Below are 27,228 nucleotides of genomic sequence, written 5' to 3' on the forward strand. Positions count from 1 at the left end.
TCTTGGTAACCTGTTCAGAGCTGAGGTTCAGATCCCCTATCCTCCCTATCAAATACATTGCCTACTTCCACTGCTGTAACATCAATCCTCTTCCACCACTCATACCTCAGTCTCTCTGCCACTGAAACCCTCTTGCATGCATTTGTCACCTCCACACCCAATTATTCCAAAGCTCTCCTGGTTGGCCGCCCATCCACCAGGTTTCACAAACAACGAGGCCAAAATTGCCCCATTCCTTAATGCCTATTACCACCGCAAATTGGTGGCCATGCTACATGGTGGAGTGGCCGCCGACTTTTGGTGAAATAACCGCTGCTAGCCCAATTGCACTCCCAAGTTTTCCCGGCGGTGTCCGATCCCGCTCTTACTGCTCCGCTGCTGCCGATCCTTGGTAAGAACACATGAAATAGGGGCAGGAATAGGCCATTTGGCCCGTCGAGCCTGTTCCGCCATTCAATAAGATCCTGGCCTCAACTCCACTTCCCTGCCCGCTCCCCATAACCCTTGACTACCTTATCGTTCAAAAATCTGTCTCGCTCCACCTTAAATATATTCAAGGACCCAGCCTCCACAGCTCTCTGGGGTAGAGAATCCCAAAGATTCACAATGCTCAGAGAAGAAATTCCTCCTCATTTCTGTTTTAAATGGGTGACCTGAAACTATGCCCCCTAGTTCTCTATCCTCCTACTCTGTCAAACCCCCTCAAAATCTTATATATTTCAATAAGATCACCTCTCATTCTTCTAAACTCCAAGGAGTATTGGCCCAACCTTTCTTCATATGACAATCCTTTCATCTCAGGAATCAACCTCATGAACCTTCTCTGAACTGCCTCCAATGCAAGTACAGGTGCAGCGTCAAAAATCCAGAGTTACGGAATCCAGACCGATCGGTGGCAGGGTCGTCCGGAATCGGTAAAATGTTCCGGAATCCGGACCAGCCGACCTCGGGTTCCTGCTGCTACCCAACTTTGGGCCTTGCCTCACCACCCCTCGCTGCCACTGCCCTTACCTTGGGACCTCTTCGCCGGCCCGCCCGAACACCTCCTCCACGACGAGGCCTGCCCGAACACCTGCTCCGCGACGGGGCCTGCCCGAACACCTCCTCCGTGACGGGGCCTGCCCGAACAACTCCTCCGCGACGGGGCCTGCCTGGACACCTCCTCCTCGACGGGGCCTGCCCGAACATCTCCTCCACGATGGGGCCCGCCCGAACACCACTTCTGCGACGGGGCCTGCCGGAACAGCTCCACAACGCCGGGGTCTGCCTGGACAGCTCCTCTTCAGCGGAGCCCGCCCGGACACCTCGACGGCAGGGCCTGCATGAACAGCTCCACCACGGAAGGCGCCCGCCTGGACAGTTCCTCCGCAACGGGGCCCGCCCGGACAGCTCCTTGGCGGCGGGGCCTGCCTGAACAGCTCCTCTTTGGCATGACCTGCCTGGACAGCTCCTTGGCAGCCGGGGCCCCGCCTGACGACCTCATCGACGGCCCGAACAGCTCCTCGGTGGGGACCCCCCTCTCATACATCCCCCCGCCCCCACCCTTCTTATGTTCTGAAATCTGGAAATACCCGAACCGGGTCTCAGGTGTTTCCGGATTCGTGAAGTCAGAAAGACGATCGAAAGGCCCGGAATCCGGAATGGCCTCGATCCTGAAAGTTTTCCCGGATTCTCGATGCTGCATCTGTATGTACTTCCTTAAATAAGGAGACCAAAATTGTACGCAGTACTCCAGGTGTTGTCTTACCAACATCCTGTACAGTTGCAGCAGGACTTACCTACTTTTATACTCCATCCCCTTTGCAATAAAGACCAGCATTTCATTTGCCTTCCTGATTACTTGCTTTACCTGCCTGCTAACGTTTTGTGTTTCATGCACAAGAACCCCCAGATCCCTCTGTAATACAGCATTTTGTAATCGCTCCCCATTTAAATAATAATTAGCTTGTTTATTTTTTCCACCAAAGTGGATAACCTCACATTTTCCCACATTATAGTCCAACTGCCAAATTTTTGCCCACTCACTTAGCCTGTCTATATCCCTTTATAGATTATTTGCGTCGTCCTCACAACTTGCTTTCCCACCCATCTTTGTATCATCAGCAAATGTGGCTACATTACACTCGGTCCCTTCATCCAAGTCATTAATATAGATTGTAAAGAGTTGATCTCCCAGCATTGATCCCTGCGGCACCCCACTAGTTACAGTTTGCCAACCTGAAAATGAACCATTTATCCTGAATCTGTTTTCTGTTAGTTAACCAATCCTCTATCCACGCCAATATATTACCCCCAATCCCGTGAGCTCTTATCTTGTGCAGCAACCTTTTGTGTGGCACCTTATTGAATGCTTTCTGGAAATCCAAATATACGACATCAACTGGTTCTCCTTTATCCACTCTGCTCATTTCATCCTCAAAGAGCTCCAGCAGATTTGTCAAACAGGATTTCCCTTTCATAAAACTATGCTGACTCGGCTTGATTGCATTATGATTTTTTAAATGTCCTGCTATTACTTCCACGTCATCACTGTGTGCACCGCCGATCTTACCGCTTTCCCCCCCACCACCGACATTCCCCTCTGAAAATCTTCGGCCTGCCCGACGGTGCCAAAGCAAGCTTTCACCCGGTGGTCCAGTCAGGCTGTGGCCATCTACCGTTGCAGTGCGGCTTCACTTAAAAGGGGTGGGCCTACTGCCGAAATGTTTTTTTTTTTGTTGATATGCCCCCGGATTCGGCCGGGCTGTCAAAAGAAAGCCTGACACCTGCTCTTGGGTGCCAGGCCGCTGGCCTGGTCGAAACCCTTCCTGATGGCCCAGTGGCCCGAAGTTTTAAAAGCATGGAGGCTCTCCCCTTGAAGTGAAGGGGAGAGCCGTGGTGATGTGAAGATGTAATCGCAGCGATGACTCCGTACTGCGCCCCTCAGTTGAGGTCATCACCACGTTTTTGCCCCTCAGGTGTACCGCCCCTATTATGACCGACTTCCAGATCAAAACAAAAAAACAATCAAAGAGCCCAATTGCGTGAAAGAGTCGACCTGAACCGCAGCTGTGATAAAAAACTGCCATTTTGGGTGGGAGGGGTCAATTTGTACCCCTACAACATGTGCAAAACACAGTTGCTCATATCCTATCTGGCATCAAATCCCATTTGCGTATTGGGCGGAGAGATCAGGTGGGGGGGAACGGTGGTAGATTGCCAGGGGGGGGCGGGGGGTGTCAGCATGTTGTGGGGAGGGAAGTGGGATTGCTTGCCGGCCGGGGCGAATCACACGTGCTCCTCCTGGCCCACAAGCAGTGTTGGAAAGGCACTTACCTGTTGGATCCAGCTGTTCATGCCTTCCTTTAGCTGCCGGGTTTCTCAAGCCTTTGAAACCCTGGCCCGCAGCTGTTCAATTTAAAACACAGTTACAATTTGAGGCATGCAGCCTCATTAGAATATTTAAATTAGGGACCTGCCTCTGGAGAGCAGGTTAGTCACCCGCCCTCCAAACCACCTCTATTGAAACCGGAAGTGTTGGAGGTGGGTTGGGGTTGAGTTTGCTATTGTAGAATTTTTAACCTGTTCCTCTACTGACCATTTTGGTGAGCTAAAATTCCTTTCATTGTCTTGAATGCAAATGCTCATATCGGTCTTCACCAAATAGTGCTGTGTTTGCCAATAAGGTCGTGGTACATCATCCAATTCTGGCATGTGTGACGTTCTACCTGAAACAGGCTTCCCTTATGTCATTGTGGTAGACAATCTTGATCAAACTACACCTATGTGGCAAACCTGTATTCTCAGAAAGTCACACTATTGTATAAAAAGTGTTATTAATCACAAATGTAAGGATGGGGAGGAGTGAAAGGAGATGGGTGTGAAAGTCATCCTCTCGATACCTAGGTCACATTATTATAATTCCAGTGAATGACTTGAAATAAAGAGTGATCTCTAGTCGAGCAACTTCAGGTTTTTACCCCCCTTCACCTGAAATCAACACGACTGTCCGTATCACACAGGGCACAGAAAGCCGGAAAGTTTTCAGCTTGATCAAATGTCTCTTGCCCCTTCGATCATAGAAAAATTACAACAACGAAGGAGGCCATTCGGCCATCATGTCCATGCTGGTCGAAAAAGAGCTATTTGGACTAATCCCACCTTCCAGCACTAGGTCTGTTGCCCTGTAGGTTACGGCTCTTTAGCTGCACATCTAAGTACCTTTTAAATGTGATGAAAAAACTGAAGTTTCATGTTCAGCCATGAACTCATTGAATGGCGGTGCAGGCTAGAAGGGCTGAATGGCCTGCTCCTGCACCTATTTTCTATGTTTCTATGTTTCTATGAGCGTTTCTACCTCTACCACCCTTTCAGGCAGTGAGTTCCAGACTCCCAACACCCTCTGGATGAAGAAATTCTTCCTCATCTTTCCTTTAATCCTTCTACCAACTACTTTAAATCTATGCCCCCTGGTTAAAGACCCCTCTGCTAATGGAAATAGGTCCTTCCTATCCACTTTACCCAGGCCCTTCTTAATTTTGTACACCTCAATTAAATTTCTCCTCAGCCTCCTCTGGTCCAAGGAAAACAACCCCAACCTATCTAATCTTTCCTCATAGCTAAAATTTTCCAGTCTTGGCAACATCCTCGTAAATCTCCTCTGTGCACTTTCTAGTGCAATCTCATCCTTCCTGTAATGTGGTGACCAGAATGGCACGCAGTACTCAAGCTGTGGCCTAACTAGTGTTATAGTTCTAGCATAACTTCCCTGTTCTTGGTATTCTATACCTCGGCTAATAAAGGAAAGCATTCCGTATGCCTTTTTAACTATCTTCTCGACCCGTCGTGCTGCCTTTAAGGATCTGTGGACATATACTCCAAGGTCCCTCTGTTCCTCCACACTTCTCAGTATTCTCCCATTTATTGTGTATTCCCTTGCGCTGTTGCCTCACACTTTTTCGGATTGAATTCCATTTGCCACTTTTCTGCCCAACTGACCAGTTCTTTGATATCTTTCTGCAGTCTAAAGCTTTCCTCCTCACTGTCAACCACATGGCCAATTTTTGTATCATCTGCAAATTTCTTTATCATGCCCCCTACATTTAAGTCTAAATCATTAATATATACTACAAAAAGGGACCGAGTAATGAGTCCTGTGGAACCCCACTGGAAACAGCCTTTCAGTCGCAAGAACTCCCCATTACCATCACTCTGCTTATTGCCACTGAGCCAATTTTGGATCTAATTTGCCACTCTCCCTTGGATCCCATGGGCTTTTACTTTTTTGATCAGCCTGCCATGTGGGACCTTGTCAAAAGCCTAGCTAACATCCATGTAGGCTACATTCACTCTCAGCTTTCTGAACTGCAACATGCTAGTTATTTTTCTTATCACCAAGAATAATTAGGTTTTCTGTGTTAATAAGCGTTCTTGTCAATAACGCGGTTATGCTTGTGGACAAGGTCATCCAAAGTCAATTGAAACATTATTACTCGGAGGTGCCAGGAAAGTTAAATGCTGCAGAAACCAATTACCCTCCTGATGTCGGGAGCAGCATGATTTTCTCAGAATTAGCCGGTAATTCGCAAAATGGTTGAAAATCAAAAGCTATCGACTACATGAATGAATTATGAAGCATTTGCAACTTTTGCAATGCTTAGCCAGGTATCATTTACAATGTCGCAACAGAGAGAGGGAGTCCAATTAAAAAAAACATTTCCCATCAAAATTGTTTACAGTTTAAAGTTACCCTTCCACCATGAATGCGGAAATTAACCCTTTTTTAGTTGCTCCCCAATCGCTGGTGGAAGAGCTCACTCTTCTTCTGATCTCAGTGGCTCTAGTTACAGGCAATCAATAGCACTTGAATCTTTCACGTTGACAGATTTGGAAGCAAAAGCAAACATCAATATTTCAGCCAAAGTGAGCCCTTTGTGGCGAAGTTTTGCGTCATCTTGAGTTTGTGGATCAATAGAAATACAAGATGGGGTTTGAATTACAACCGTTAGACTCCCCCGCCCAAAATTAGACTTTTACAGAACATGTGAACAGATAGAGCGGTTTATCAAATGAATTGCTTACTAATGTGCAACGATTAACTGCTGTTACACATTCACACCACAGATACTTCCTCAAGCAGCAAGTATCAGTCATTGTGGCTCCAGTAGTCATTCTACATGGCGTGCCGGGACAGTGAGCATTGGCCAGCTATTCACCACAGAAGGCATCAAAGCGAAGCCCAACCCTGTTCTCATCTGATATCCAGGCATATAGACATTTTCCAACTCAGCCATTGTATGGAACTAATGGCCTAGATTTTCTTCAGTAGCCAGGAGCACCTCCCGCTGGGAGAACCTACGGGCAATTCGGGCACATTAGTTTTCTGATCATTAGAATTAAAGCGGGCACTCAGCAACCTTAGACTGGAGAACCTGAGTAGGGACTTCTGCCTCTCATCTCTCGAAGCCAGATGGAGGATCAATGGGGCTGAGACATTCTGGTTGCTTGTTTGTGGACAACAGCCAGAAGGCCCCAGAGTGACAACCCTACCATTGTTCCAAACCTCTTGATCTCGTTTCCTTCCCCCACCCTCTCCCTTTGTCATTTTGGCGTACTCCTTTTCCAACGGTTGTTCCTGCATCGGGGTTTTATCCAGGCCATGGTGATGACCTGAAATACAGGAAGGTTCAGATTTATTCCCTCTGACCTTCCCCTCTCTCACCCCGAACGATCAGTCCTCAGCAAAGGCCTGAGCTTCATCCCCTTACACCCCCACCTCAATGAATTTCGAGCTCGCCACGACACTCAGCTCTTTTTCCACCACCTTTGCCTCCGTGCCCACTTCTTCAGCCAGGAGTCCTCCCCCCGCACAGCTGACCCTTTCTCCAGTTTTCAGAATTCTCGCTCAACCTGGACCCCTTGCTCTGGCCTCTTACCCCCTCTAGATCTCTTGACTGCAAACTGCCGATGGGACATCAGCCGTCTCAATTTTTCTGCTCTCCTCACTCACTCCAACCTACCTCCCTCTGAACTTGCAGCACTCCACTCTCTCAGATCCAACCCCAACTTTGACATTAAACTTGCTGACAAGGGTGGCGTTGTTGTTGTTTGGCGAACCAACCTCTACCTTGCTGATTGCCAACTCTCTGACACCTCCTCCTACCTCCCCCAGGAACATGACCCCACTACTGAACATTAAAACCATTGTTTCCCAGACCGTCACCGACCTCATCTCCTCTGGAGATCTTCACTCCACAGGCATCAACCTCATAGTTCCCCAACCCCGCACAGCCCGCTTCTATCTACTTCCTAAGATCGACAAACAGGACTGCCCCGGTAGACCCATCGTTTCAGCCTGTTCTTGCCATACAGAACTTATTTCATCATTATTTGCAGATGACACCAAGCTGGATGGCGGTGAGAGCTGTGAGGAGGACTCTAAGAGGCTGCAGGGTGACTTGGACAGGTTAGGTGAGTGGGCAAATGCATGGCAGATGCAGTATAATGTGGATAAATGTGAGGTTATCCACTTTGGGGGCAAAAACACAAAGGCAGAATATTATCTGAATGGCGGCAGATTAGGAAAAGGGGAGGTGCAACGAGACCTGGGTGTCATGGTACATCAGTCATTGAAAGTTGGCATGCAGGTACAGCAGGCGGTGAAGAAGGCAAATGGTATGTTGGCCTTCATAGCTAGGGGATTTGAGTATAGGAGCAGGGAGGTCTTACTGCAGTTGTATAGTGTCTTGGTGAGGCCTCACCTGGAATATTGTGTTCAGTTTTGGTCTCCTAATCTGAGGAAGGACGTTGCTATAGTGGTAGGGTTGCTATTGAGGGAGTGCAGCGAAGGTTCACCAGACTGATTCCCGGGATGGCAGGACTGACATATAGGCCCCAAGTTTCCACATGATTTGCGCCTGCTTTTTAGGAGCAACTGGTGGAGAACGGACTATCTTAGAAATCGCAATTCTCCACATTTTTTTTTCTGCAGTTCTAGTCAGTTAGAACAGTTTCACTTTGGAACAGAATTTTTTCTTCAAAAGGGGGCGTGTCCGGCCACTGACGCCTGATTTCAAAGTTTCCACAGTAAAAACGTACTCCAAACTAACTTAGAATGGAGCAAGTGAAGATTTTTGGAGAACTGAAAAAACCTTGTCTACACATTAGAAAATCAAGTGCAGGTTACAAATTAGGCGTCCAGAACGAGGTGGGGGGGGAGAAAAGGGAAGTCATTAAATTCTATAATAAATCCTTATTTATACTTATACAAATATTATACAAATAAATCCAACCTGAATAAAAATTTATAAGCAAAGAAAAGATTAAATAAACCATCTTCCTACCTGTGTGAAAGTGCTTCAGCCTGGGAGAATTCTGCAGGAAGCCTCACAAGTTGAGGCAGCCGTTCGTTCCTGACGGCAGGGGGAGAGGAGGAAGCCGTTCGTTCCCGACGGCAGGGGGGGAGGAGGCAGCCGTTCCCGACGGCGGGCGGGGGGTGGGGGGAGGGAGGGCGTGCGGGCCCGACCGACAGACCGAACACAGCGGCGGGGGGAGGAAGCCGTTCCAGACGGCGGGCGGGGGGGGAAGGAGACAGTGAGAAGGCTGCAGGAAGCCTCACAAGTTCAGCAGCCATTCCCGACGGCAGGGGGGGGTGGGGGGGGAGGCCGTCGGGAAACGGCTGCCTCAACTTTCTGAGGCTTCCTGCAGCCTTCTCACTGCTGCAAGAAGCCTCAGTGCTGATCATGGAAGGGCAATGTGCTTTTATTAAAAAATGTTAAAAAATTAAACAGCTACAAAGAACTACAAAAATGGCCGAGTGCCAATGTTTCCTTCACACTGCGCGTGCGCGAATGCTCCAACGCGCACGTGCAGGGTTGCCGGCAGGAAAAAAACTAATTTAAATGGTGCCCGCCCCCTCCCACTTACAAAATCGGCACGAGTGGTAGGCTCCGCCCCCTGGGCGCCGCGCCAAGCAGACATGGAGCTGCAGGGCGCTCCAGAAACGCGCGTTTTTTTTCCGGCGCCGTTGTCGGCGTGAAAAACGGGCGCCCAGCTCGGAGGGGCGCCCGTTTTGTAGCGTGAGGAAACTTGGGGCCATGAGGAGAGACTGGATCGACTGGGCCTGTATTCACTGGAGTTTAGAAGGATGAGAGGGGATCTCATAGAAACATATAAAATTCTGACTGGACTGGACAGGTTAGATGCAGGAAGAATGTTCCCGATGTTGGGGAAGTCCAGAACCAGGGGACACGATCGAAGGATAAGGGTTAAGCCATTTAGGGCTGAGATGAGGAGAAATTTCTTCACTCAGAGTTGTTAACCTGTGGAATTCCCTATCGCAGAGAGTTGTTGATGCCAGTTCATTGGATATATTCAAGAGGGAGTTTCTATGTTTCCTATCTTGACTCTATTTTTTCTCCCCTTGTCCACTCTCTTCCCACCTACATCCGCGACTCCTCAGACACCCTCTGCCACGTTAACAGTTTCCAGTTTCCTGGCTCCAACCGTCTCCTTTTCGCTATGGACATCCAATCCCTCTATATTCCATCCCTCACCAGGATGGCCCGAGGGCATCCGCTTCTTCCTCTTGCAGAAGCCCAACCTGTTCCCATCCACCGCCACCCTCCTCCGCCTGGTTCAACTTCTTCTCACATTGAACAACTTCTCCTTTAACTCCACTCACTTCCTTCAAATTAAAGGTGCTGCTATGGGAACCCGCATGGGTCCGAGCTATGCCTGCCTTTTCGTGGGATATGTGGAACATTCTTTGTTCCAGTCCTATTCGGGTCCCCTTCTGGTATATTGATGATTGTATCGGTGCCTTTTCCTGCTCTCGCCCTGAACTAGAAAATGTAATTCACTTTGCATCCAATTTCCACCCTTCCCTCACCTTCACATGGTCCATCTTCGACTCTTCCCTTCCCTTCTCGACTTCTCTGTCTCCATTTCTGGGGCTAGACTATTGACAAACATTCACTATAAGCCCACTGTCTCCCACAGCTACCTGGACTACACTTCCTTTCACCCTGCATCCTGTAAGGACTCCATTCCATTTTCCCAGTTTCTCTGTCGCACCTGCTCGGACGACACCACCTTCCACACTAGTGCCTTTGATAATGCTTCATTTTTCCTCAACTGAGGATTCCCCTCCGTCGTGGTCAACATGGCCCTCAGCCGTGTCCGTTTTATTTCCCGCACCGCTGCTCTCACCCCTTCCCCTCTCTCTCAGAACCACGACAGGGTTCCCCTTGTCCTCACCTTTCACCCCACCAGCCTCCACATTCAACGGATCATCCACGCCATTCCCTCCACCTCCAGTGTGATCCCACCACCAATCACATCTTCCCCTCCTCTCCCAGCATTCCGAAGGGACCGTTCCCTCCACGACATCCTGGTCCATTCCGCAGTCACCCCCAGCGCCCCCTCCCCTTCCCACGGCACCTTCCCATGCAAGCACAGGAGATGCAACACCTGCCCTTTTACCTCCTCCCTTCCCACTGTCCAGGGCCCCAAATACTCCTTCCAGGTGAAACAGGGATTTGCTTGTACTTCTTTCAATTTAGTATACTGTATTCGCTGCTCACGATGTGGTCTTCTCTACATTGGGGAGACCAAACGCAGATTAGGTGACCGCTTTGCGGAATACCTCCGTTCAGTCCGCAAGGGTGACCCCGAGCTTCTGATCGCCTGTCACATTAATTCTCTGCTCCATTCCCACACTGACGTCTCCGTACTCGGCCTCCTACACTGTTCCACTGAAGCTCAACGTAAGGAACAGCAGCTCATCTTTCGTTTAGGCATTTTACAGCCTCCCGGACTCAACATCGAGTTGAATGATTTCAGACGATAACCTCTGCCCACATTTTGTTCCCTTTCCTCGCTTTTTTTTTTGAAAAACTTCCCCCTCCCCCCCCCTTTTTATTTGAATTTTGTTTCTCTGTTTTCCATGGCAGCTGGCAATTATTCCGGCTTTAACACCCTATCTAGACTCACCTTTTGTTTCCTAACTTGTGCTATTACCATTTCAATTCGGTCCATCAACCCCTTTGTCTCAAATCTCTCCTGTCTTCCACCTCATCACAGACCTTCCCTTTTGCTCTTCCCACCCCCGTGCAGGGCCCCAGCACTTCCTTAAGAATCTGTTACATTTCAAACTCTTGCAATTCTGACGAAGGGTCATCGACCTGAAACGTTAACTCTGTTTCTCTCTCCACAGATGATGCTTGACCAGCTGAGATTTCCAGCATTTTCTGTTTTTATTTCAGATCCCAGCATCCGTAGTATTTTGCTTTTGTATCAAGTTTATTCAGGCGGGGTACATTGCAACAATGACTTTGTTGTGCTCTGCAGGAGGGAGTTTTTCCACCAAGTCCTCCAAACTTTGGAAGGGAATATTTATTTCTGTCATGTCAATGCCCTCTTTCAAGCTATAGGGTTCAAAATCTAAGATTGGCATCAATGAACCAACACATTGTGTTTTTCTGGTCCTCCCTCCTTTTCAACCTTCGGGACCTTCTGGTCATTTTCAAAAGCACAATATTTCTCCAAGGTGAAGGGACTACTTGCAACAGGAAGTTCATAGAATACAAGTGAGAATTTGAATGAGCCACAGGTTTAATTTTTCTCACTGGTGAATTACATTCTTGATCAATCATAGAAATTTACAGCACAGAAGATGACCATTCGGCCCATGCTGATCAGGCAGCTAATCAGCTGAAACTAAAGATAAGGAGAAAGGAAAGTAAGCCAGTGTCTATCATTAGTTAGTGAAAGTATCTGAACAATCTAAAGCAATTTCTTTAGGTACAAGTATGATCTCTTATGGCGCTTACGAGTGGAAAATCGTTCCATCAACATTTCAGAGTGATTCATGTGGTGTCCTTGGACAAACATAGAATAATATAGCACAGAAGTCGACCATTTGGCCCATCATGCCTTTGCCAGCTCTTTGAAAGAGCTATCCAATTAGTTCCACTCCCCCGCCCTACAATTTTTTTTCTTTTCAAGTATTTAGCAATTCACTTTTGAAAGTTTCTACTGAATCTGCTTCCACTGTCCTTTAGGCAGTGCATTCTAGATCATCTTAACTCGCTGAGTAAAAAAATGTATCCTCATCTCTCTCCTGAGGCCTTTTTGCTTGTTATTGTAAAAATGTAACGTTATTCATAACAATAGAAAGACACAAGAGATTGTCTACTTACAGCATGGGTAATTCAAGATCAGTAAATCATCGATTCCAATGTAGCCTCTTTGTCCTGTTGAAACCACTGCTTCGAAAAGGACCTGGTATTAATGAGAATCAAAACACGTTTTTAAAACCACAATTAATTCCAATTATTTTGACAGACAGATGGCCAGAAGTTGAAAATTAGCCAATAGAAAGCTGATGAGCCTACATGCTATCTTAAATTAGCACAGTTTAGTGTCAATCATTAAGCACTACAATTGCTAATAATGCAAATCTACTGTTGTTTATTAACCTTTTTTCCCCGATTATTAAAAGCGGAGTAGGCAGGGCAGTGGCCCGAGGTTTGCCTCAGATAGAAGACAGGGGAAAAACAGTCAGGATTGTCATTCCAAATCGCTATCCAGTGAGTGAGAGCGAGCGAGAGAGAGCGGGACAGAGCGGGAGTGTGAGCGAGTGAGAGACTGAGAAAGTGTGAGAGTGAATGACAAAGTGTGAGAGAGCGAGTGAGAGCAAATGAGAGCAAGAGAGAGTACGAGTGAATGAGGACAGTGAGAGAGACAGAGTGATAGTGAAAGACAGAGAATGAGAGACAGAGAATGAGAGTGTGAAAGTGTGAGAGTGAGAGAATGTGAGAGTGAGAGAATGTGAGTGAGAGAATGTGGGAGTGAATATGAGTGAGAATGAATGTGTCAGAGAGTGAATGTGTGACTGAGTGATTGTGTGACTGAGTGATTGTGTGACTGAGTGATTGTGTGACTGAGTGATTGTGTGACTGAGTGATTGTGTGAAGGAGTGAGTGAATGTGTGAAGGAGTGAGTGAATGTGAGAGTCAGAGAGTGAATGTGTGAGTCAGAGAGTGAATGTGTGAGTCAGAGAGTGAGGACATTGGGGAAATATGATCCTCAGAGTCAAATACCCTGTGGCAGTCACCATCTAGGCCCATGCATGTAGAACCGCCACCTGGGTGAGATACCAGAGGGCATCATTAATGGAGATAGAACCATCTGTGGTGCTTGGTGCAATCTGCTTTAAAATATAGAAACATCTTGCTCCTCAAAATGAGCATCGGCAGCATGCATTCTGATTGGGTAGCAATGATTTCCATGGTGACGACGAAAGGCACAACAGTGATTGGTTGACAGTCTGTAAGCCATACCGAACCAATCAAAAATTTATGACAACATTGGAGCAGCATCTTTCTCATCTGTATGAATAGGATCATTAAACAGCTGACATGAGTGAGTGTTACACTGGCAACACAGTCAACAGAAGCATCCATTCAGATGCAACACTTCTCACTTATCAGTTATTCCTGTCTGTATTTAAGTATTCTGCTTTGTAGCAATGATCTGGTAACTGGAACAATTTAGCAGTTATTTCATTTGTAATACTTCAGCGGTCTTTGAGTCTAATACAGGTTATATGAAATCAGAGCATCAAATGCAGATTTTTAAATGAATGCATCTTTGTTGATGTAAACTGGAGCAAATCTGTTGCCATCGCTCTCGCCTCTGAGTCAGAAGGTTGTGATAGTGAACAGGATGGACCGATTTCCCTTAGCAGAGGGATCAAGAACCAGGAGGCATAGATTTAAAATAATTGGTAGGAGGTTTAGAGGGTATTTGAGGGGAAATGTCTTCACCCAAAGGATGGTGGGGGTCTGGAACTCATTGCATGAAAGGGTAGTAGAGGCAGAAACCCTTACCACATTTAAAAAGTACTTGGATGTGCACCTGAAGTGCCGTAACTTACAGGACTACGGACCAAGAGCTGGAAAGTGGGATTAGGCTGTTTAGCTCTTTGTTGGCCGGCACATAGAAACATAGAAAATAGCTGCAGGAGTAGGCCATTTGGCCCTTCGAGTCTGTACCACCATTCAATAAGATCATGGCTGATCATTCCCTCAGTACCCCTTTCCTGCTTTTTCTCCATACCCCTTGATCCCTTTTAGCCGTAAGGGCCATATCTAACTCCCTCGAATATATCCAATGAACTGGCATCAACAACTCTCTGCAGCAGGGAATTCCACAGGTTAACAACTCTCTGAGTGAAGAAGTTTCTCCTCATCTCAGTCCTAAATGGCCTACCCCTTATCCTAAGGCTATGTCTCCTGGTTCTGGACTTCCCCAACATCGGGAACATTCTTTCCGCATCTAACTTGTCCAGTCCCGTCAGAATCTTATATATTTCTATGAGATCCCCTCTCACCCTTCTAAACTCCAGTGTATAAAGGCCCAGTTGATACAGTCTCTCCTCATATGTCAGTCCAGCCAATTAGACTTTAACCTTGCTTATAAAAATCAAATCAACAAACTGATTCATCAGATTAAATATTGGTGATAAAGAGTTTCCATTTACGTGCTATATCTAAATGTAGAAGCTTTAAATATAAACCTTCTTTCTTTAATTGCAAAAGTCTTCTGTCTGCCTTTCCATTGGCTCCTGGTCCAGCAAATGTCTCATATTTTTAAATTCTCGTCCTTGTGTTCAAATCCCTTCGTGGCCTCACCTGTCCCTATTTCTGTAACCTCCTCCAGCCCACAACCCATTCCCCCCCCACCCCGAGAATTCTGCGCTCCTCCAATTCTGGCCTCTTGTGCATCCCCTTCGCTCCACCATTGACTGCCATGCCTTCAACTGGCTAGGCTTTAAGCTATGGAATTCCCGACCTGATCCTCTCTGTCCATCTACCTCTCTTGCCTCCTTTAAGTTGCTCCTTAAAATCTACCTCTTTTGACCAAGATTTTGGTCACTTGTCTTAATAACACTTTTTGTTGCTCGGTATCAATTTTTTTCTGATAACGCTCCTGTGAAGCCTTGAGACAGGTTTTCTATGTTAAAAGTGCAATATAAATGCAAGTTTTTGTTGTTGATGGTACCAACCTGCCAGGATTTCCCTCCTTTAAGTTAACCCTTTCCCTGTTGTTCTTTCTCAAATACAGATCAATACACATGAATCAAGCAGATTGAATGTTTGACCATCCAGAACATATTACAAAATAAACAAGCCATTCAAAATTTGTCAAACTGGTAATAGAATAAATGTTGACTGTTGTTTGTAGGTTTGCATAATTCTTGCTTTTAACACTGAGAAGCTACATCTCCCAATTGTGGCAGAACCCAACCGCCACACCAAATCTGTCAACAAAGTAACTGGAGACATTTTCCAATGTGACGCCATGCAGTTGAAAGTAGTTAGGATAGACTCAAAATCAGCAAAGCCCCAGCACCCCACGACTCATGAATCACAAGCCACCCAAATCCCAACTGCGCCTAACGCCCAACAAACTTCCTGAAACACCTTTCTTGCTCAGGCCAAGGCTCCCATCAGGGAATGATCCAGACTACATCAATACACATAGAATATACAGAACGGTGCAAGATTCCTCATCTTTGTATCTTGAATACCATGAACCTGAAAGCACGTAAACTTTGCAGAAGCCAATAAAAAAAATATATATTTGTTCACAGTTGGACCAAATAATAAATGAATAAATAAAATCCATCACGAATCCATTGAAGGCAAATTGTGTTTGACTAACAATCGAGTTCTTTGATGAAGTAATGGAGAGGTTTGATAAGGGCATATGAAATTTCAAAAGGTGTTTGATAATGTACCACATAATAGACTTGTTAGCAAAATTGAAGCCCATTGGATTGAAGAGACAGTGACTACATGGATATGAAATTGGCTAAGGGACAGAAAGTAGAGAGCGTAGCGGGGAGTGATTGTTTTTCAGAGTGAAGGGAAGTGTGCAGTGGTGTCCCCCAGCGATCGATGTTAGAACCATACCTCTTTTTGATATACATTAATGGCCTGGATCTGGGTATACTGGGGATAATTCCAAAGTATGCAGATGACATAAAACTCGGAAATGTTGTAAACAGTAAGGAGGATAGTAACAGACTTCAGGAGGACATAGACAGACTTGTGAAATGGGCAAGACACATGGCAGATATTATTTAACACAGAGAAGTGTGAAGTGGTTTATTTTGGTAAGAAGAATGAGGAGAGTCAACATAAACTAAATGGTATAATTTTAAAACGGGTGCAGGAACAGAGAAACCTGAAAGTGTATGTACACAAGTCTTTAAAGGTGGCAGGACAAGTTGAGAAGGCTATTCAAAAGGCATATGGAATCCTAGGCTTTAGAAATAAAGAAAGAGAGTACAAAAACAAGGAAGTTATGCTAAACCTTTATAAAATATGGTTAGGCCCCTGCTGGAGTATGTGTTCAATTCTGGACGCACACTTTAGGAAGGATGTCAAGGCCTTATAGAGAGGGTGCAGAGATTTGCTAGAATGGTGCCAGGGATTAAAGACTTCAGTTAATATGGAGAGACAAGAGAAACTGGGGTTATTCTCCTTGAGCACAGAAGGTTAAGAGGCGATTTGATAGAGGTGTTCAAAATCATGAAGGGTTTTGATAAATAAGAAGAAACTGTTCCAGTGGCTAACGGTCAGTAACCAGAGGTCACAGATTTATGGTAACTGGCAAAAGGACCAGATATGTGGAGAAAAAAACATTTATGTGGCGAGATATGTTGATCTGGAATGCACTGCCTGAAAAGGTGGTGGAAGCAGATTCAATAATGGCTTGAATTCGCGGCCTCTATGGGCGCGAACGAGGTGTGCACATGCCCGTAGGGGTCCCGCAAGTTCCGGGTTTAGGCATGTACTGCGTATGTGCCTAAACCCAGAATTTGCGATATGTCAAGAGTCCTCTTGACAGATCGTATGAATCGAACAGAAATGGGCATTTGCTGGTGGGGAGTTAGACTATTTGTCCAACTTCTGCCCAGCGATTGCCTATGAAATTCTTGAGCCTGATAAAATATCAGTGTAAGACTTTTAAAGGATAGAAAAATACAATTTTTTCAATAATTTAAGCATTTAAAAACCTGTGAAATAAGGTAGGTTTATTGTTAGACCCTTTAAAATATGTAATTGTATTTTTCAAAAGATAACATTTTTGTTTTAAATAATTAATTAAATTCCATTTTGATTAATTTTAAATACATGATTTTTTTAACATTTAGTTTGTGTATTTTTGGGGGGTATTCCCATTCATACCTATGGTGATTCTGTATACGGAACTCACCACAAGTATGAATGGGAATACCCCTACTTTGATTGGTTGGGCCGGCCCATGTGATCACAGGGATGCTTGCGAAACGCCTACATCCCTGCAATACGTGGACCTATACGCAGGCCTACGCCTAGAGGCCAAGGACCCCAAGTCTCCGAACCTCCTGGACCAACAGGTAAGTTCGTCGATTTTTTTTCAGGTCGGAGACATCTGCCTGCGGGAAGCCTCTGACTGCAATTTCGGCACCAATATCTTTCAAAATAGAATTGGATAAATACTTGAAGGGGAGAAATTTGCAGGGCTGTGGGAAAAGAGCAGAGTAGTGGGACTAATTGGATAGTTCTTTCAAAGAGCCGGTAAAGGCACGATGGGTCGAATGACCTCCTCCTGTGCTGTATTATTCTATGAATTCCCTGAGATACTCTGCTGGCCACAGCTTTCCAATTTAAACTGTCACCAAGCACTATTCTACAAATTGTTATTTAATCAATTAATTATACAATTTGCAACCTCTTCCTTTATCTCAGAGAGATTTAATTGAGCTAAAAATCTTACAGTAAATGTGTAACATCCACTGTACATCATCATTTAATTCTGTTAGGACCCCATAAGGTTTGCTGGATGAGACTTATCTGTTACTTTTTCAAATCTTTTAGTACCACTCCTGTGATAAGTGAGCTGCAAAACATTTTGTCACGGCTTCCCTTGCTTCAAACTTAATTTCCCCAAGTACTTTTCGATGCAAACCATTTGTTTCTGGCATTTTTAACTACCATTTCATTACTAATCTCCATTTACTTCACAGAATCATAAGTATCCCCCACAGCCCTCCAATTACAAAAAAATAAATATTACCAGCATTTTCCAGTCAATACTATTGTGAGAAAAATCAAAAGTTCTTCTCATATTGCCTCGCTTACTATTCAACATCTCTTGTATGCAGCAGAACAGTCATTTGCTCCTAAAACGTTTGGTATGATACCAGTTACCTCATCAGACTGCAAATCTACTCGCGGCACCAATCCAACAGCTCATCAAGTGGTAGTGGGTATTTTTGAAGCATGAACATAAGAACATAAGAAATAGGAGCAGGAGTAGGCCATTTGGCCCCTCGAGCCTGCTCCGCCATTTAATACGATCATGGCTGATCCGATCAGGGACTCAGGTCCACTTCCCTGTCCGCTCCCCATAACCCTTTGTTCCCTTATCATTGAAGTAACTGTCTATTTCTGTCTTAAATTTATTCAATGTCCCAGCTTCCACAGCTTTCTGAGGCAGCGAATTCCACAGATTTACAACCCTCAGACAACATTGCACTAAACATTGACTTGATCTTGTCTATGATGGGACTGACCATGTTAAGCCATTATGGCAGGCTTTCACCCAAATGCCATTTTAAAAAAAAAATTGGTTCCCCTCTGCAAAATAAATGATGGGAAAGACCTTGATATCTCCCAGACCTTCCAACAATCTCAGAGTTTTATTCTTGCTGCTGGGTTGTTAACCAAAGAATTGCTCTTTTTATATGCTTTACATTTGTTTCTTCCAAATTTCTCTTTCATCCTAAATTACACTTTGTAAGCAGTATTTTCCTATATAACAAGACCGAGCATTTCAAATGAATTCACTGTACGTGGATTACATAGGATATACGGCACAGAAACAAGCTATTTGGCCCAACCAGTCCTCCCGTCTTTCCTCATCTAAATCTATCAGCATATCCCTCTATTCCCTTCTCCCTCATATACTTGTCTATCCTTCCCTTAAATGCATTTACTCGTTCAACCACTCCCTGTGGTAGCGAGTTCCACATTCTCACCATTCTCTGGGTAAAGAAGTTTCTTCTGCATTTCCTATTGGATTTCTTGGTGACTATCTTATATTGATGGCCTCTAGTTATGCTCTTCCCCGCAAGTGGAAACATTCTCTCTGTATCCACTCTATCAAAACCTTTCATAATTTTATAGAACTTCTACTAGATCACCTCTCAGCCTTCTTTTTTCAAGAGAAAAGAGACCCAGCATGTTTATTCTTTCCTGATATGTATACCCTCACATTTCTGGTATCATCCTTGTAAATCTTCTCTGCACACTCTCCAGTGCCTCTATATCCTTTTCATAATATGGCGACCAGAACTGTACACAGTACTCTAAGTGTGGTCTAACCAAGGTTAGCATAACTTCCCTACTTTTCAATTCTATCCCTCTAGAAATAAACCCTAGTGCTTGGTTTGCTTTTTTTTTAAATGGCCTTGCTAACCTGTGTCGCAACTTTTAGTGATTTGTGTATTTGTACTCCGAGATCCCACTGTTCCTCTACCCCACCCAGACTCGCACCCTCTAAGTAATAAGTGATTTCCCTAATCTTCCTACCAAAATGTTATACCTCACATTTATCTGTGTTGAACTTCATTTGCCAATTATATGCCCATTCTGCAAGTTTATGAATGTCCTCCTGTAATTTGTTGCAGTCCTTCTCAGTAATAACTATCCACCCAATTTGGTGTCATCTGCAAACTTAGAAATCGGGCTTTTGATTCCAAATCGTTAATATAAATTGTGAACAACAGTGGTCCCAGCACTGATTCTTGTGGAACACCACTACCCACTTTCTGCCACTGTGAATATCTACCTTTTATCCCTACTCTCTGCTTTCTGTCTTGAAGCCAGCTAGCAATCCATTTTTCTACTTGTTCCCTGACTTTGCATTTTCTGACCTTGTTCATTAGTCTATTATGGGGTACCTTATTGAAGACCTTTTGAAAGTCTATATAAATTACATCAACTGCATTCCCATTGTCTACTCTCTTTGTTACCTCTTCAAAAAATTCTGAGATTGGCCAAGCAAGACTTTCTCATTTGAAATCCATGCTGACTATTCATTACTATATTTTTGGTTTCTAGGTGTTCTTCTATTTTCTCCTTTAGTAGGGATTTCATTATTCTTCCTACTGTTGCATAAATAACTGACAAACTGAGCCAGGAGTAAAGTAACTTAAACCATGTGCTTTATACAACAACCCAAAATGGAGTATCCAAACCGGCATGAACCAGCATGAGTCATCATCATCGGCAGTCCCCCGGGATTGAGGAAGACTTGCTTCCACTCTTAGCATGAGTTCTTAGTTAGCTGTACAGTCCAATACGAGAACCACAATTTCTGTCACAGGTGGGACAGATAGTCGTTGAGGGAAAGGGTGGGCAGGGAGCCTGGTTTGCTGCACGCTCCTTCCACTGCCTGCGCTTGATTTCTGCATGCTCTCGGCGGCAATACTCGAGGAGCTCAGCGCCCTCCCGAATGCACTTTCTCCACTTAGGGCGGTCTATGGCCAAAGACTCCCAGATGTCAATGGGGATGTCGCACTTTATCAGGGAGGCTTTGAGGGTGTCCTTGTAACGTTTCCTCTGCCCGCCTTTGGCTCATTTGCCGTGGACGAGTTTCGAGTAGAACACTTGCTTTGGGAGTCTCGTGTCTGGCATGCGAACTATATGGCCTGCCCAGCGGAGCTGATCAAGTGCGGTCAGTGCTTCAATGCTGGGGATGTTGGCCTGGACGAGGACGCTAATGTTTGTGCGTCTGTCCTCCCAGGGGATTTGCAGAATCTTGCGGAGACATCACTGGTGGTATTTCTCCAGCGACTTGAGGTGTCTACTGTATGTGGTTCATGTCTCTGAGCCATACAGGAGGGCGTGTATTACTACGGCCCTGTAGACCATGAGCTTGGTGACAGTTTTGAGGGACTGATCTTCAAACACTCTTTTCCTCAGGTGGCTGAAGGCTGCACTGGCGGTGATGTTGGATCTCATCATCAATGCCTGCTCTTGTTGATAGGAGGCTCCCGAGATAGGGGAAGTGCTCCACGTTGTCCAGGGCCACGCCGTGGATCTTGATGTTTGGGGGTGCAGTGCTGTGCGGCGAGGACAGGCTGGTGGAGGACCTTTGTCTTACTAATGTTTAGTGTAAGGCCTATGCTTTCATACGCATCAGTAAATACGTCGACTATGTCCTGGAGTTCAGCCTCTGTGTGTGCACAGATGCAGGTGTCGTCCGCGTACTGTAGCTCGACGACAGAGGTTGGAATGGTCTTGGACCTGACCTGGAGGCGGCGAAGTTTGAACAGCTTCTCACTGGTTCTGTATTTCAGCTCCACTCCAGCGGAGAGCTTATCAACTGTGAGGTGGAGCATGGCAGCGAAGAAGATTGAGAAGAGGGGCAGTAGCCAGCGAAGATTCCGCCCAATCATGAGCTCATCGGGGGTCTTCCCCGTTAGCGAGTGCTTTGTCGAACGGTATGTGCGGAGAATGGTCTGAACCGCTTCGTCGAATGTTTGGCCTGCTGAGTGGTTGGCTTTCAAACCCTCTTTGATGACGGGTTAAAATGCTCAACACCTCCGGTGCTTTGAGGATTGTACCGAGCGGTAAGGCGATGCTTGATAGCAGGACGAGTGAGGAAATCCGCGAACTGGTTGGACACAAACTGTGGTCCATTGTCAGTGATTATGACCTCTGGGAGGCCCCACCTCATGAACATACGCTGCAGAATAGTGATGATCGTTGACAAGGTCACTGAACTTGTAGCGATTTCGGGCCATTTGGAATGCAGGTCATGTACTACAACAAGGAAACGCTGGTGCTGTGGAGCTGCTTCAACTGGACCAAAGATATCCAACTGAAGTTGTTGCCATGGTCTTTGTGGCTATGGAATGGGCTTCATTGGCGCTGGTCGGATGTTTGTGGCCTTTTCGCTCAGACTGCGTGCTTCGCAGTGAGAGACGAACTCCTCGATGCGAGTGTCAATCCCAGGCCACCATACTGAATCGCAACATCTCTGCTTCATGCAGACAATGCCAGGGTGTCTATCGTGTGCCAATGAGAGAACAATCTGTTGAAGCGACTTGGGAATTACTGCTCTATCACTGTGAGCTAGCAGCCATCGTTCCAAACGGCAAATTCATCGCGAAGTCTGTGGAATGTTTTCAGCTCTTCCGGAATTTGCTTAGGTCTCTCAGTCTGGAGGAAGTGGCTCATGTACTGGAGCGTAGCATTACTCTGTGATTCGGTTTTGAGTTTGTTGCAGGAGACAAGGTTTCTGATGAACAGAGTGATGATCGACGTGACATATGCGTCGTCATCTGTGAACAAGTCAGCACCAGAGTCCGAAGCAGGTGTCGAGCGGCTGAGCAGGTCAGCTACGTGGTTACGACTGCCAGCGATGTACTGTACATCAAAGTTATACTGATGAAGGCGATCTGACTATCAGCTGATTTGTAGTGATCTGTGCCCAGATCCAGTTGTAGCGAGTAGCGTAATTAGCACTTGGTGATCCGTACGGAGGGTAAATTTCCAGCCATCGAGGTAGATGTGTCAGTGTTCACACGCGTAAATGCAAGCGAGTGCTTCACGTTCCCCTGTAGAGTATTTACGCTCTGCAGACGAGAGCGTGCGAGAGGCGAAGGCCACTGGGCATTCCAGGCCGTTAATCCATTGTGAGAGCACAGCAGCCAAGGCCGTGCCTGATGCATCCGTGGTGACATACGTAGTGGCATTCGGATCAAAATGCGCGAGGATAGGAGGGGATGTGTTTTTTTTTCCTTAAGCGTGGTGATTGCCTCAGCCTGGGAATCTGTCCATTCCCAAGCGACGTCTTTGCGCAGCAATTTGCGAAGTGGTTTGGCAAAGTGAGCGTAGTACGGGACGAACTTCAGAAAGAAGTTGCAAGTGTCGAGGAAATATGAAAGTTCTTTGACGTTGGTAGCTTCCTGCATTTGCTGGTTGGGGCAATGTTGTCAAGTGTCAAGCTTGACATCTTGTGCTGTGACTCTGTAGCCCAGAACATTTATTTCTCCAGCTGCGAATGTACACTTATTGGCATTAAGTGTAATGTTATGTGTAGCAAGTCTAGCCATAACTGCGTGAAGTCACTGGTCCTGTTCTTTCATTGTCCATTCATGGACGACAATATCGTCGAGAAGATTGAGGGCTCCCTCTGTGCCTGCTGCTAGCATTGTAGTGACAATCTTCTGAAATGCACTTGGTGCAGAAGATAGTCTGTAGGGCATACGTCGATACTGATACAGACCATCATGTGTCGTGAATGCCGTGAGCGGTTTGCTGTCTGTCCTCGGTTAGGGGTATTTGCAGGTAATTGCGGCGCATGTTGAGTTTCCTAAAGACTACTGAGCCATGGAATTCGGAAGATAGTTCATCGATGGTAGGAAGAGGGTACTTGTCGGGGATGATAGCCTTATTGACTCTTTCAGGTCGATGCATAAGCGGATCTCCCCATTTTTACACCAAGCAATGACTAAGTTCGAGATCCAGGGTGAGTCATCGATGTTCTCAATGATTTCGAGATTCGAGTCGTGTTAATTCTGCGGATACTTGGTCGCGAACCACGAATGGGAGATGGCAAAGTTGCTGCAAACGGTTTGACGGAAGGGTCAATGCAGGAATGATAGCTGAATTTTGTTGTCACTCCAAACCCTGTGAAGATTGTGGGATAGTGCTTGTCAAAGTCCACCATGTACACAGGTGTCATCATCATAGGCAGTCCCTCGGAATCGAGGAGGACTTGCTTCCACTCCCAAAGTGAGTTCTTTGATGGCTGAACAGTCCGATACGAGAGCCACAGACCCTGTTACAGGTGGGACAGACATTCGTCGAGGGAAGGGGTCGGTGGGGCTGATTTGCCGCGCGCTTCTTCCGTTGCCTGCGCTTGGCCTCGTCATGCTCTTTGCGTTGAGATTCAAAGAGCTCCCGGATGCAGTTTCTCCACCTCAGGCGGTCTTCGGCCAGGGTCTCCCTGGTGTCAGTGGTGATGTCGCACTTTACCAGGGAGGCTTTGAGGGTGTCCTTATAACGTTTCCACTGTCCTCCTTTGGCTCGTTTACCATGAAGAAGCTCCGCATAAAGCATTTGCTTAGGGAGTCTCGCATCTGGCATGCAAACTATTTGGCCTGCCCAGTGAAGCTGATCGAGTGTGGTCAGTGCTTCAATACTGGGGATGTTAGCCTGGTCGAGGACACTGATGTTGGTGCGCATGTCCTCCCATGGGATTTGCAGGGTCTTGCGGAGACATTGTTAGCAATATATCTCCAGTGACTTGAGGTGCCTTCTATACATCGTCCATGCCTCAGATCTATACAGGAGAGCGGGTATTACTACAGCCCTGTAGACCATGAGCTTGGTGGTAGATTTGAGGGCCTGGTTTTCAAACACTCTTTTCCTCAGACGGCCGAAGGCTGCACTGGCGCACTAGAGGTGATGCTGAATCTCCGCATCAATGTCTGCCTTTGCTGATAAGAGGCTCCCGTGATATGGGAAATGGCCCATGTTGTCCAGGGCCGCGCTGTGGATCTTGATGATTGGAGTACCTGTGTGCCCGTGGGTCGTAAACATTGAACCCAAGCTTGTCAAAAAGGTCAACATCCATGAGACTTCGTCCCTTCGCGACATAAAAGGAAAAGTTCTCCAATATTATGTCCTTGTAGTATATCGGGACAGATATGACCCCAAGTACCTCAATTTTGGAGTCGTAGTACGCATGTAGAATGGAAGTTGCGAGCTGCAGTTGACAGTGTATTTCATACACAGCCTCGCTCAATATGGAGATTTTGGCTCCAAGGTCGATGAGGAGGCAGATGGGTGTGCCGTCAATATTTAACATAAGAACATAAGAAATAGGAACAGGAGTAGGCCATACGGCCCCTTGAGCCTGCTCCGCCATTCAATAAGATCACGGCTGATCTGATCATGGACTCAGCTCCACTTCCCTACCCGCTCCCCATAACTCCTTTTCCCCTTATTGTTTAAGAAACTGTCTATTTCTGTCTTACTTTATTCAAATATCCCAGCTTCCACAGCTCTCTGAGGCAGCGAATTCCACAGATTTACAACCCTCAGAGAAGAAATTTCTCCTCATCTCTGTTTTAAATGGGCGGCCCCTTATTCTAAGATCATGCCCTATAGTTCTAGTCTTCCCCATCAGTGGAAACGCCCTCTCTGTATCCACCTTGTCAAGCCCCCTCATAATCTTGTACGTTTCGATAAGATCACCTCTCATTCTTCTGAATTCCAATGAGTAGAGGCCCAACCTACTCAACCTTTCCTCATGTCAACCCCCTCATCTCCGGAATCAACCTAATGAACCTTCTCTGAACTGCCTCCAAAGCAAGTATATCCTTTCGTAAATATGGAAACCAAAACTGCACGCAGTATTCCAGGTGTGGCCTCACCAATACCCTGTATAACTGTGGCAAGATTTTCCTGCTTTTATACTCCAACCCTTTGCAATATGTTTATCTCAAAGTCCTTGAATTTGCCCAAACCGATGTACGAAATGTCACTAACGGTGTAAACCATGCTGGATTCATCAATATCCACATGTCGAATATGCTGCAATGAGACATACACGACCAAAATGGCTCATTTTATCACATGCAGAGCATTTCTTCCCACGTGCAGGGAAGTTAGGACTATTTGCTGAGTGTGATTTGTCCCCACAGTTAAAGCAGTGGAAGTTAAGCCCGTGATCTGTAATGGGTGGCTTATTACTAGCCCTGGGTCTCTGCTGTGATTTTCACTTTGGACGAACGCCTTGCACATGGGCTGTAACTGCAGTCTGCTGCACAGGGAGAGTAGGGGATCTGATTGCTTTTGAATCGGAAAGCGCTGATTCAATTTGGATGGCCAAATTAGTTGCTTTATCCAATGTTAATTTGTCATCCTCCATTAGCAAGAGTTCCCGAATGCGGGGGATCATTGTTTTCTCAATCATTTGATCCCTGATCATTTCCTCTCTCTAAGTCTTGCAAAGTTACACGTAGTGGCCAGTTCAGTTAATGAAATGATGTACTGTCCTCTTGCCCCCTTTTACGAAATTGGAATCCCTCCATCACGATACTTTTCTTTGGCCCAAAATAGTTCTCTAGGGCGCTTACCGTTTTGTCGTAGGATTCCGTGTCTTCGATTTGGCCAAAGATGCATTGACCTTCGTTGCCGAGGCAGTGGATACGTATTGCACGGCGGCGAGCTGGTGTTACGTTGTCGCCGTCTAACCCACTGATAACAGCGATGTATGTAGAAAAACTTTTTATTTATCTCGGCCACGGAATTGGAGGGTCCCTGGGTGTGAGGAAAGGTTGGGGGGCGGGGGGGTGGGCGGTAGGAAGGTTAATTTGAGTCATCCCCATCGCCAAATTATGTTGTGTACGCGTAAATAACTGACAAACTGAGCCTGGAGTAAAGTAACTTAAACCATGTGCTTTATACAACAACCCAAAATGGAGTATCCAAACCGGCATGAACCAGCACAAGTACAGCAATTGTGAATAGCTCCTGCACGGTCCTAATGCCCGTCCAGTGAGCTGTAACAAATAAATAGAGTATGAACACAACACCTACAACCCATGTTAAGTTGACTGGTCTATAATTCCCTGGACAAGTTCTATCCCCCTTCTTAAATATAGGTATTAAATTAGCTATCAGCCAGTCCTCTGGCACTACACCTTTTTCTAACGACTTATTAAATATGTGTAGTAATGCCTCTGCTATCTCTACCCTAGATTCTTTTAAAATGCGTGGATGCAATCCATCGGAACCAGGGGTTTCATCCTCTTTGAGTTTGATTAGTTTATTTAATATATCCCCTCTTTTTATTTTAAAAGCACTAATCTCATTACTAATCTCATCATCCAATGTCATGTCTACCTGTTCTGTCTCGCTGGTAAATACTGAAGCAAAATAATTATTTAATATTTCTGCCATCTTTCTAATGTTACCCATGGTATTATCCTGTCTATCCCTTAATGGCCCTATTCCCATCCCAGTCTTCCTTTTTTATTGATGTGCCTGTGAAATATTTTACTATTTTGTTTTATGTTCCTTGATAATTGAATTTCATAGTTCCTCTTTGCCTTTCTAATTGTTTTTTTGTCTTCTCTCCTAATCTCTTCATATTCTCTCTTATGTGAAG

General features: G+C 45.8%; 1 protein-coding gene across 14 annotated transcripts in view; it reads right to left on the reverse strand.

Annotated features, from left to right (window-relative positions):
- Positions 1–27,228, reverse strand: part of ptprub (protein tyrosine phosphatase receptor type Ub) — a 1,307,170-nt gene that overhangs the window by 540,072 nt on the left and 739,870 nt on the right. For all 14 annotated transcript variants that reach the window (XM_070898914.1, XM_070898921.1, XM_070898913.1 and 11 more), the window contains one exon: positions 12,180–12,261. In XM_070898914.1, coding sequence (XP_070755015.1) covers positions 12,180–12,261 — 82 coding nt within the window. The remainder of the gene's footprint in view (positions 1–12,179; positions 12,262–27,228) is intronic.

The sequence above is a fragment of the Pristiophorus japonicus genome, chromosome 14 (assembly GCF_044704955.1).
Source record: "Pristiophorus japonicus isolate sPriJap1 chromosome 14, sPriJap1.hap1, whole genome shotgun sequence".
Taxonomy (NCBI): domain Eukaryota; kingdom Metazoa; phylum Chordata; class Chondrichthyes; family Pristiophoridae; genus Pristiophorus; species Pristiophorus japonicus.